At 38.9% G+C, this 12,543-nt stretch overlaps 1 protein-coding gene across 1 annotated transcript in view; it reads right to left on the reverse strand.

Moving 5' to 3' along the window:
* CDK5RAP2 (CDK5 regulatory subunit associated protein 2) overlaps positions 1 to 12,543 on the reverse strand; it is a 109,296-nt gene that overhangs the window by 17,748 nt on the left and 79,005 nt on the right. The window contains exons 25-28 of the mRNA XM_006269450.4: positions 10,498 to 10,730; positions 7,066 to 7,114; positions 5,573 to 5,760; positions 4,247 to 4,372 (exon numbers count right to left, since the gene is read on the reverse strand). Coding sequence (XP_006269512.2) covers positions 4,247 to 4,372; positions 5,573 to 5,760; positions 7,066 to 7,114; positions 10,498 to 10,730 — 596 coding nt within the window. The remainder of the gene's footprint in view (positions 1 to 4,246; positions 4,373 to 5,572; positions 5,761 to 7,065; positions 7,115 to 10,497; positions 10,731 to 12,543) is intronic.

Raw genomic sequence — 12,543 nt, forward strand, 5'->3', positions numbered from 1 at the left:
CCAATGTCACCAAAATCGCTAAATTATCCTTGGTAGACTTGATTTTAAACCACAGGAGTCACATATAGCAGGCCATCAGCCAAATAAGGGAGTGGAACAAACTGCAGGAACTGGTGGTGTTCCATGAGGCTGTCCTACATTTACAAAGGTGTAAATGGTACTAAGGTTTACTGCATGATAAATCCCAGTACATCTCCTCTGCTCAAATTTGGTTGTATGTGGCCATACCATCTTCGGTGAGAGCTATTGAGATTCTACAAGTATTTGCCTCAGTTATTCTTTTTAGGAGAGGTCATTAAGGAAAACCTAAAGTAGATGATGCTGGAAGTTGTGAAAATGATTCAGCTGATGATACTTTTGCTTCTGTGGAGGACTGCAGTGCTGCTGTTATAGTCCTTTGAATCCACTTAAAAATGGAGATCTTCCCTGGCCACTCTGGGTTATCTGAGATCCTGTGGCACTTATCATATGAGCAGAAGTACTAATCTTATGTCCCAACCAAATTCAAACTCAAGTACTCATTCTGTCCCTAACTTCCATGTACAAGTTTCAACAGCCTACAGTGTCTAGCCTACGCTGATGCACGGTGTTACAGTATACTGTTAAAGTAGCTGTGTTCCACCCTCCAAGAGGCTGCATTTCAGTGATGAATGAAGTAATTGCTATCTGCTTGTGTAAAATTTGCACTGCTGTTTATTCTTGCTAAAGCACTTCAGGGTCCACCAGAATTAACAGCGCTATTTAAAAGATATTTTAATTGAATGGTGGATCAAATATCTACTGTTTTAGTAAAGATCAAGACAAGGAAATGGGTGCCAACTATTCAATTGATAAATAGAAAAATAACTGCCTGGCAAAGAATTAGCTGAATGCATGAGGTAGATGCCTTTCAGCTATAGCAATTCAATTCAATTTGATGTGCTGTACTTTCTCTAAATAATCTCATTTTACTGTAATCCCAATTGAAGCTCTTACCCACTACCTAACTGGGATGTAGTATGGCATGATATGTGCCTCTTGTCATTACTGAAAGACTCAAAGGCACTAGAAGCCTGGCACTAATGGCATTTTACTATCTATATGTTAAAGAGTCAAGGTAGCTATGTGAACTCAAAGGGCTTTTTGCCTTTCATATTTTTAACAAAGCAATTCAACTTGAAGTGGCAGAGCTTGATGGTCTCATCTCGATCACAATATAATTTATTGCCCATCACCCAGCCTCACGTTATTTGACAGGTTATGCTAACAGAATTTTGTTGAAGGGCTTTTGAATATAACTTACATAAGGGACTGTGCAGCCCTGATGTTACCAAGGCCACAGTCCTGCCATCAGACCCAATACTGTGAACTTCTGCCTCCATGCAAAGCCCCACTGACCTCAATTACACTCTGCACAGGTGCAGGACCCCAGCTACCTGACTTAGGTGCTGAACCGGTGCTTATGACTGCAGCTGTTCTGATGAATGTGTCTCATCTGTTGTAAAAGTGAATGCAAAAAGGAGAGCCATAGAGGGATTCAATAAGGTGACTGATGGGGTGTGAGCACTGTAATAGCAGCAGCAAGAGTGAAGTAAATATTACAAATATTTATTCTCAGTCAAAAAAGTACTCTGAGGGTGATGGCATGTAATCAGTAATATAAGAGTTAAAACACTTGCTTTAGTTATTTATATATAGAAAGAGCAAAGCAAGCATTCAAAGCCTAGGAAAAACAGAATTAAAAGGTTACATTTTATTTTGAAGTCTAACATTTGAAACAAACGGAAAAATATTTTAGTTCTGCTTTTAGTGCAAATTTCAGCTCAGTGCTAATGATGCAGTTATTACTAGCACCTCCATCAATTATAGGATGCTGGGAGCCCAGAGAGTTTTGCATACTTAGGACCATCTAAATATTACAAATAAAATAAAAAATTGTGTGTGTGTGTGCGTGTGTGTGCGCACGCATGTGTCTACACACACATAAAATATTTATTAGAGAGACTAGAGTAATTCTTTGGATTAGATTCCCGTGAATAAACAACTCGATATAAAATGAATTTAACTGACTGTCACTCATCAACTAAGTATGTTATAACTCGGTTTTTAAAGAAAACAAAATAAGGATATTAAATAAAAAGTTTAAAAACATCTGTTTAAAAAATACAGCCCCAAGGCTAACATCTATTGCAGTTCCAGCCAAGAGTTTGTTTTACATCTGAATTCAAAATTAAAACACAAAACATCTAGTGGGGAAAAAAACCCTTGACAAAAGTGGCTTCATTATTATTTCAAAACATGAAACAGATCTTGAAAGCAATAGAAATATAAAATGTTGATAGAATACAGTAAGAAGAGGAGCTTGTTGTAATGCACAGCTAGTTTTCCCTTTTCTCTCCAAATTTTCAGTCCATGCATTGGTAGATCTACTAAAGTAGCAGGAAGACAGATGGAAGACATAAGACAGTTTATAAAGAGAATATACTTTCACTGCATTAATGGATGCCCTTTCCAGAATCTTTATGAAGCTGTAAAAGAGTTGGAACTGTTTCAGTGTGGTTATTTCATGAGAGAACAGTGTGCCTTTCCAGCAGCGTAAATACTTCATGAATGAAATGGGTGCCTTTTATACACCTTTCCATCAGTGTAAATTATTCTTGAAAGCAAACTGCCATTTGGAGGTAGTATCCATTAGACAACAACAGAAATGGATTGTAGGGATGATGTAAAACATAATGAATCTAATTCGAGCATTAGTGAAACTGAGCAAGAGGACAGAATGCAGGTACCCGTTGCTGCTTCTGATGTAACATTGCAGATTAATCAATCGCTCTATGGAGAAAGAGTGGGAAGGCGAATGAGAAAAAGCAAAGTGTGGAAAAGTATGCATTGTATCATATACTTTGAAAAGGTCCTATAAAAGCCTACTTAAAAGGTTGACTGATGCCTTGTGAACAAATTTAAATACACAAGGCCCGGTTTTCAAAGGTGCTTAGCACCGACAGCTCCCATTAACTTCAGGTTTACCTACATATTTTAAGTATTTTCCATCCACTACTTGGCATTAGCAATTGGAATGAAAATGGGCTAGTTGTGGACATTCCCATCAGGTTCTGCTACTTAAAGTTATTGTGATGAACAAACTTCTCACAGCAAGCAAGTCTAATGACAAACTGAACATACTAACCCAGATTCTTCATTCCGCATTTGGACCCCCATAAAAAATATTCTGGCTTTAAATCAACTACAGATTCCCAGTAGGGAATGCCCCCTCGGTATGGGGAATCTCTGCTGGTACACCATTAGCAGAGGCAGTACACCTCCCTTATGGACGGTGGACCCATTAATAGTTATTAAATTTAAAAGTAAGGGATATATCCTCACCATGTCTAAATTAACAACAGTAGATGCCAGGAAGGGTATGAGAGGGGATGGAGCTTTTTAAATATACCCTGTTCATATGCTTTCCCTCTAAAGGAACCACTTCTGCCACTGTCAGAGACAGCATATTGGGATAGATGGAGCATTGATCTGACCCAGTTATGTTCTTACCTCTCATGCCAACCACTCCCCCACGAATGGGAAGGTGAATTAGCTCCACTATGCTCAAACTTCAATTGGTGTGAGGGATCTTACCCCATCAGTGGCAGCAGCACAAGTTAGACAGGACCCCTTCTGTCCTAATTATACTGGGGCTAGGAAACTCCGAAATTAGGAAGCCAAAATTTGTTCATCACATCCAAGGACACTCAAGGGCAACCACAGAGAACTCAGAGATGATATCTTAAAATCAAAGAGTTTCTTATGCCAACAATAAAACACAGATGACTAATCCATAATATCTAGGCTACTGAGAACAGAACTAGAAATACCTTTTTGATTCCATAGATAAAATTCACCCATGCTAGAGAAAGAAAGCACAAAGACTTCCAGACTGCTTAAACCCACCTTTGCGAGCACAAGTGGAGATTCAAACACTTGGGACACCTGTGCACCACTGACAATTGGGGGCAAGTAAAAGGAGGAATCACATGATCCATGTTTGTGCTAATTTACAAGAAATGTAGCAGAACCACAGCTACTAACGCAGCACAGGAATAAAGGATAAAGTAGTGTTCCTGGTGGTGTTGTCACTAAACCTACCTCATAGCCCTAGCTTAGCGGTGTGGTTTTACTGTTCTAGCCATACATATTTCTCCTGCAGAGCTCAATCACTCAGGCTTTAAACAGGAAAGCAGATTTCACTCATGATGAAATAAGGTCTTACCCTGATCTAGTTCCATGTCTGTTACTTGTCGTTCAAGCTGCTTCCTCAATCTCTCATTAGTTTTAATGGAATCTTCTAAACGTTGTCTCAGAGTTCGAATTTCTTGCAGATGCTCCATTAATAACTCTAAATAAACCAAAAGGCCTCTTTTCATTTTGCGTAAACGACTGCATTCCTTTGCTCTATGTACTGTACCATATGTAATGTATGTCAGGTGTTAAGAGCTAGCAACTCTAACAAATCACAATGATCTAGACTAAGTGCTTGGCATACACTAACAGCCTTTTCAATAAGCTATACGGATCTTACCAAGTATTTAACATGGCGATTTAGAATGAAACATTCCTTTCAGTGGAACTCATTATTCTATGTTCTTGCATAATCATATGGCTGTTTTATTCTCTTCTAACTTTCTTCCATTTAAAAACAGCATAACATCACACAATTTTCTAGTTAAACTGTTCTATATATTTGGTAATGAATCTGAAGCTTTGTGATATAACTTCGCTGCTAGACTCTGTGCACCAATTGTATACAATTCCCCTCATGACAACGGGATGTTCACTAGAGTAACTCAAGTATAAAATAAGACTTTGACTTAACACAATGCATAAGAATAGACTTCATGCCTTAATAAATAAGTCTGTTCAACCTAGTTTCATTACAGTACCTTTTCCTTCGTGCTTTGCCAGTCTACAATTTTTCTTCCATCTGCTGTACATTTCAGCATGAGTCAGGGACTTATCTGTTCTAACCGTCACTATCTTATTTGTCAGTTTGTCCATGTCATACACTGCAGGTTTATTCTGTAATAATTTTTTCCCTGAACACCGCGTGCTACTTCAGCTGTTAAACCTCCAGCTCTATCTACAACAAACTCCTGCAACCATTACTTGTGCTTAGTGAAACTATCCAGGTCAAATATGACACCACTTATTAATTATGCAACAGTTACAATTCTCAAGGAAACACTACACTGGCTTTTATAAAATTAGAAAATCGGCCTTTTTTAATGTAATAATCTCTTGACAATTGTCTGTTTCCACTCATAACTTGTCTGTTTAAAGACTGTCTGGAGTACTGTAAAAAATGACAGTCTAAAACAACAAAGGCACAAAATATCATAGTTAATTTTGTTTCAGAGAAGGAGGTAGCTTGCATCAATGTCATTTTTGTACGCATGATTACTGAAATTGCAATGATTATGCAAGAGACTAGAAAGCTGAAGCAGACATATCCCACGTTATTTCTTAATTAGTTCCCTTGTGTCTTGTTTATCAAAATTTCCTCAATATCTATTAAATCTTCAGTGAGGAAAAAAATTACCTGGGGGAAATTTATTTGGCAGAAGTGCCAGAGTGCCATGCTGTCCTTCCATCAGGTCTTGTTTAAGTTCAGGTGACCCAAGAGATGACTTTTCTGACATTTCAAAGTCAGAAAAACTATGAAAAGCAGATGGTACAGGTGACTCATCCTTAGGTGACTGGTACATTGTGGTAGTCTTCTCATTATCCCTTGTGTGTCAAGCAAAATATTTGTTAATGATTTCTAAGTGATTATTACCACTTGAGAAGCACAATGAATAGCGAAAGTGTGTAAAATTTATAGAATACATGTAGGACAGCAGATTTTTAAGGACACTTGTGAAATATGGTGGTATGCCACAGTATAATTATCTAAAGCAGTGATTCTCAACCAAGATACCATGTCACCGTAGGGTGCCATGAAATCTTTTTAAGGGTGCCATGAAGTACCACTGTGAGGTATGCCAACACCTACACATGATCCACAAGAAAAACCCAGAGATTTCAAATAGGAATCCATCATGTCAAAAACATGCTGACCTGGTGTGGTCTTTCTGAGTTCTTTGCAACCAAACAATTCCTTTGTTACCTTTCCTGTAATCAAGAAACAATTGCAAAGCTACGAGCTGGCCTTTCCGACGGGTGCCTTGAGTCTAAAAAGGTTGAGAACCACTGATATAGATTTAAATCCTGACCTTACTAAACTCCACAGAAGTCACCAATGGACTTCAATACAGCCAGGATTTCATCCCTAGCATTCACTTGCCAGAAGAAATCTATCATAAATTCTCTTTGTGCCACAGGGACTTAAAGTTGCCTTAATAGGCAACTGAGGATTTCCCCAGTATGAGAATCTTGCCCTGGCATAAAACCAAAATCAAAGAATCATAGAAAATTAGGGTTGCAAGGGACCTCAGGAGGTCATCTTGCCCAATCCCCTGCTCAAACAGAACCATCCCCAACTATGTCTTCCCACCCCAGGCTTTGTCTAGCCGGGCCTTAAAAACCTCCAAAATGTGTTGCGTTATAGCACCTGCTCCATCACCTCCAGCATAAAGGATGCCTTGACAATAAAGTTGGAAAGAAATGCACGCAGGTGATCCTGAACCAGTCCCTAGCTTTGTCCCAAGGTCAAGGGAAAGAGAAAGACAGCTATAAAAATACCTCTCCTATCTGCTATACTGAGCATACAACTTAAATATTTATGCTAATCTCTCTTAGCCTGCTGGTGAATGTTTTATAGTCACTAATGAAACTGATAGTCTTAGTAACATGAGGCCTCACTTAAAGTTTCTCAACTGTTATACCTTTGCTAAGAAGCGGGGAGAAAAGGCTGGGTTTGTTTTCTATGAATATTTTAATAGCATAATTGATATGAACAGAACTTGTGACATAAGCAAAAGCAATCATAAAGAGTGTTGGCGTTCAAGTTATACTATAAAATATGCAGTGTTTTTACCACTTTATTACACAGCAACATCTTTAATGCTGGTCTTCAATCCGCTTTACTCTTACCTTTGTCCTAGTTCACAAAGTTTGGTAACTTCCATATCTATTAATTCTCCTGCAAAATAAAAATACCTGTTGAAACATTTCTGTAAAAATACTGCTTATCTAAGATTTCCCTGTGTGTTAAGTTAGTTAAATATGTTAAATTGAATGGAAAATGGAATGGAAAATTGAAAAGCAGAAACTGTACTAGCCTAAGTCAGAAATAAACCACCACCCTATAGGGTGCTCACTCAGAAGATGCCCACTTTGGATGTATTAATACCAAATGCTGTGCAGGTGCCTTGAAGATGTAACATGTGTACAATGGCATGAGATAGGATTTTATCCCACAGTTGTATAGCAACAGAATATTAATCCTACCAGGTCAGAAGAATGATAGGAGTGACTGGCTATAATGCCTACTAGATTTCACAGTCTTTGCATCATGGTCCAGATTCCTTAATGTTTTCTATGGTATATGGAAGGAGTATCCAACTCTTGGCACATGTGTTACAAGAGGCACAGATAGCCTGTGGGTGTGGCAAGCAGCAGATTCAGGAAGGAGCAAGGAACATAGCAGCAGATAGGGCAAGGAACAGAAAACAGAGCAGTAGATCAGACAGGGAGCACAAGGCAGAGAGCAGAAAGCAGAGCAGCACATAAGACAAAAGAAGGGGATCAGAATGACACTTGGGAAAGGTGCAGGGCTTATTTTGTGGCTCACCTGGTATACGATACAGCTAGAGAATAAACAAAGTGCATGCCACTAACCTTTCAAATAAAAAGGTGCGGACAAGAACTCCACCGTTCTCGTCTCTGGGCTACCTTTAGTCTAATAAGAATGGCAAGGCAAGCGTGCTCCCCTACCGACAGTAGGCAAATGCAGGATTTTGTCTTGAATAATCTACACATAAATAGCTCAGTGACAGTAATATTTCAGTACTGCAGATCCAGACTCTAATTTGGATAATAAAGAATAAGAATTTGAGGGTCTGACCCTGTTCACCCCACTTGTGCCCAATGCACAGATTCCATGCAGTTAAACACAAGCAGCCGCCCTGGCTCAGGAGACCCAGGAATTTCAGGGGTATGCACTGAAGGTCAGAACTGAAGTGCAGAGACAGAAGATTGTTTATGCTACTCCTTTACAGTCAATTCTTAGTAACCCAAATGTTCTTTACAACCCTACAGACATCATTTTATTTTAATGTGATTCAATGCAACACCATTTTGTTAGATATATTGAATTGTCTCGGTTGTCAGTGACTTTTCATAGTATATAGGATACCATCTGTTGGTTTGGGATTTTTTAAAGGCATTTTAATGTTTATTCACTACTGAATCTTCTTATTTGTAATGCAAGGAATCTCCATATCCACTGAAATCACTGAATATACTCAATCTTTTGTTATACTGCTATGACACACTAGCTGTAATACCTTTTTCTCAGATATGGCCCCTTTATACGAGCAATCAAAACAGCAACATGCTGCTGCTTTCCTTGAAGACAGGTAGGACAGGGACCATTGTCTGATTGCCCTTGGAATGTTTCTCAAGAAAGGTGTCTTCTAGAGGCAATTACAGGAAGATGGAGGGGTCAGCGTCCCCATTTTAAAGGCTATTTCAAGCATTTGCTTGAAGATGATAACTTTGCAGCTGACACCTGCAAAAACATTGTCAGCCAAGTGGGTCAGAGACAGAACAGGAACAACTATCCGTGAGGAGAGAAGAGGGCTTTCATGATGCATTTTACTCCCAAAACAAACCTTGTCCTCTTTGCCATCACTTTGACATGCAATTTTCTTCAAGAACAAGGGGTGAAAGGAAGTATGGCATTCTCCTCTTTGGGGCATCACAAGTCAATTTCTGTGACTGGTTTTGGATCATTACTGCATTTTAAATCTCTGTTGTATAAATGTGTTAATCGGGCTTTCACCCTGCTGCTGCCATGCTTGTGTCTCCAAGCATCATTCTACAATAAAATCCCAAATCTCAACAGTAGCCCTTCCTGGTTAAAATAATCTACAAATGTAAGGGACAAATGACACCCAAGTGACAGCTTCTGCATCCTGCTTCTCAGACAGGCTCTGAGACCAGTTTCTGAGCCCATGCCTCAATGCACCCTGGGTGTGTTCGGACTGAGATCTTTTGGCAACTAAGATAAAGCGCTCAAATGAACTGACAGTTTTAGGTGCATAAATTCTCATTCTTCAGAGTACAGTCAATATGCTCAGTGAAGAGGATTAAGTGAGTGTGATAACTCCCCTCTGCATGGGTTTACACCTTAAACAAGTCTGGTGCTTTCTGATCACTGGTTCCTTTCCCCATTGTAAGCTTCTCAAGAAACCTACATGTGAAACTACTGTTCCTCTTATTTCAGAACTCATCTTTTTTTAAGAACCATGACATTTTTATTTCAACCAGAGGTAAACGTAACAAAAAAAGCCACTAGCTGGCCACTCTTTCCTTCCTTACATTCAGAGGAAAACCTAATTTTACAAGTGTTTCTTCTTCTGAATATCATTGCTGTCCCTTCCATTCATGTGGTTTACCCCTCTTCAAAACCAACTGACCGTCTCTTCTTTAGACCTTCAGCCTTCCAAATGAGCTGTTTGGGTGGGGTTTCAACCATGCACACAACTGTGTGTATCTATGCACCCAATGCCAGGAAGTTCACATTTGTTGTTGAGCAAGGACACGACAATCATACTATCTGCTTAATAACTTTCATCCTAGAAAATCACCTTTCATAACATACAACCCCAAACTAACAAAGCCAACCCTCCATAGCAAGTGATTCCATTATTGCCCATCATTGGTATCTATTTGCACTAGCCACTCGAACAGGAACTGAAGTTTCCTACATTACTATGGAAAAGTTCCACATCTCATGAAATGCAAGTGGGAATCTGCATTAAAGAATACAATTTGTATTTAAAAGAGTATTAAGCAAAATCTATATTTTTAAATAATTTTTAAATGACTGAACTTTCCTGGCCCCAATCCAACTCTCACTGAAGCCACTGAAACGATTCCCATCAAAGACATGAGTGGAGGTGACCCAGCAGGGAGGCATGATTTGAAGTCCTGCTGGGAGCTGGGTTGAGTCCTACAAGTCTTGAGGTCCACATGTTGCTAAACCCATCATTAATTCAGCTGTAACTCTTGTGGCTTTAGTCTAAACAGTTGTGGTTGTCTGGTGCACTTACCTGAAAAGGTAAATTAGGGCATTTTATGAGCATTAAAATTTAATTTATCATGCTTTGGCAGGGACAACAGCTGCCTGCCTACTCTTGTGATTGAAAGAACTCAGAAAGGCAACACTGAGTCACATGAAGATGGACAAGGAAAGCACATGCAAATAGTTTTCCAAAGTAAAACCTTCCCATAATTCTTCAGATTTTAAGAAAACATTTATGCACTGCAGACAGTAAACATGAAAATATAACTACCTACCATAGAGAAACTTCTTTTCCAGCTTCTCAAACAGTTGCACACTTTGATTCAACTGTTCACGGAAGCCCTCGGCGACATAATAATCAACATCACTAGCTTGAAGCAGCTCTTCAAATGCTTTAATAAGGCTGGTCAGATGTTGATAGTAAGTGACAGAAATGCTGTGGATCTCTTTAATTTGCTGCCGTTGAAAGGAGAGTTCCCGAGCTTGGGACTGAACTAATGAATCATAGCTGAGAAAATAAAATTATCTTTAAAAACAATTTTCTGACCGTAACTAACATTTAAACAAAAATGAAAGGAATTAAAATTGCATTTCCTGGCTAAAATGTTATGTTGTCCTCTCAAAGTACCATCAGCAACAATGACAAATATCTTCTTAAAATTAGGCTTTGCAATTCTGGAGACAATGCACAGGTTATTATCCCTAACAATTAATTTCTAAGTCAGGTTGGCACTGAAACTCATTTGGTTTGTCTGGGAATACCTGGAAATAATCTGATTCTGAGCATCTGATAAACATGCAAGTGAGGTGGCAGCTAAAAGAGCTAGAGTGAAATAAATCGGAAAGAACATACAAAGAGAAAAAAAACGCATGTATCTTCTCTACGGTGGTTGTCTGTGGTACATTACTAAGGGCCAGACGGGGCTTAACCTTCCTCTGGAGCACCGTGTATTGTCATCTGCCAGAGGCAGGATACTAGACTTTCTCGACTTAATGTTAGTATGACAAATTCTAGTTTTCGCCGTATGCTTATTGCTACAGATGCGAGTATGACAACCAACCTACTGCCTAAACTCTTGTATTCACAAACCAGGATATAAATTTCAACTCAGATCAACTGCATTTATACTGCACATGTGGATATAGATGTCCACTTTATATTGCACCTCTCGGTATCATTGATATGGCCCTTTCTACAGGAGCATAAACATCAGTGGGGAGACAAAGGAGAGGAACTGAAAAAGGGAAGGAGAGGGAAAAAATGAACAAAATATGGGGTATAAATAAAATCTATGACAGCATGGGTTGCTATAGCATTTTTATTGCCACTTGTTTCAGAAGAGATGCATAACTCACCTGGGAGTCTGTCACTTGAGAGTCATCATCCCAAACCCATGGCAATAAAAACTTTACAGCAGCCCATATCATTACATTTCACAGGTTACATAGTTTGGTCGATGTATGTCCTATGTAATATGTAGGAAGTGTATTTCCAAGGCATGCAAATTCTTATGGATTATGAAGCAGGAGAGTATTTTTCTGAGCTAACATTAAAGGACATACCAAGTGCCCATAATATTAGATCTACTAGTACCAGCTACATCAGAGGCTAGCAAATATCTCTCCTCATGGATTATGGAGAAACGTAAAGGTCTGAATACATTTATATTCCATCTCCTACTGTCGCATATTCCCTCAGGGGAAGATTAATCTTGCCACTACAGCAGAGGATTAGATATTAGAAGGCCCAGATTCTATGCCAGAGTACATCTGTGTGATATGTGAATACAGCATTTAATTTTTTCAGCCTCAGTTTTTCCAAAAGTAAAAAAAGATACCCTCAGCCTCACAAGGAGGAGTCATTAGCTTCTGAGTTACTGCTCTAAAGCTTCATTCTTCAATTTCAATATTGCTTTCAGATCTTTGAATAGAAGGCACTACTGTGCACAGTACTTGATCTTTATTATAATATTACCAGTCCCTATGACTAGGGACACACAAAGCCAAAAAGATTTGCAGGAATTTGGTTACCAACTCTTCATACAAATGTGTCAGATTCTACTTCAGATATCATGCAGAAATATCCTCATCTCTTCCACAAAAGTTAAACTAAGTGCTGAAAAATTCCAGGGACTGTGATTTTGGGAGTCAATCCATCCCACACAGAAACTGGTTTGCAAACAAGAGACTGCATCAAGCAGGAGAAGTCATAGACCTCCAAGGAAAAAAGGTGTGGGTGGTCATAAAACCATCAAGGAGGTTGATATGGGCATTAATGAAGTAGCTTTTTGAATGTCAGTCACAATAGCGTGTACTTAAAT

This window comes from Alligator mississippiensis, chromosome 12, assembly GCF_030867095.1.
Source record: "Alligator mississippiensis isolate rAllMis1 chromosome 12, rAllMis1, whole genome shotgun sequence".
Classification (NCBI taxonomy): Eukaryota; Metazoa; Chordata; order Crocodylia; family Alligatoridae; genus Alligator; species Alligator mississippiensis.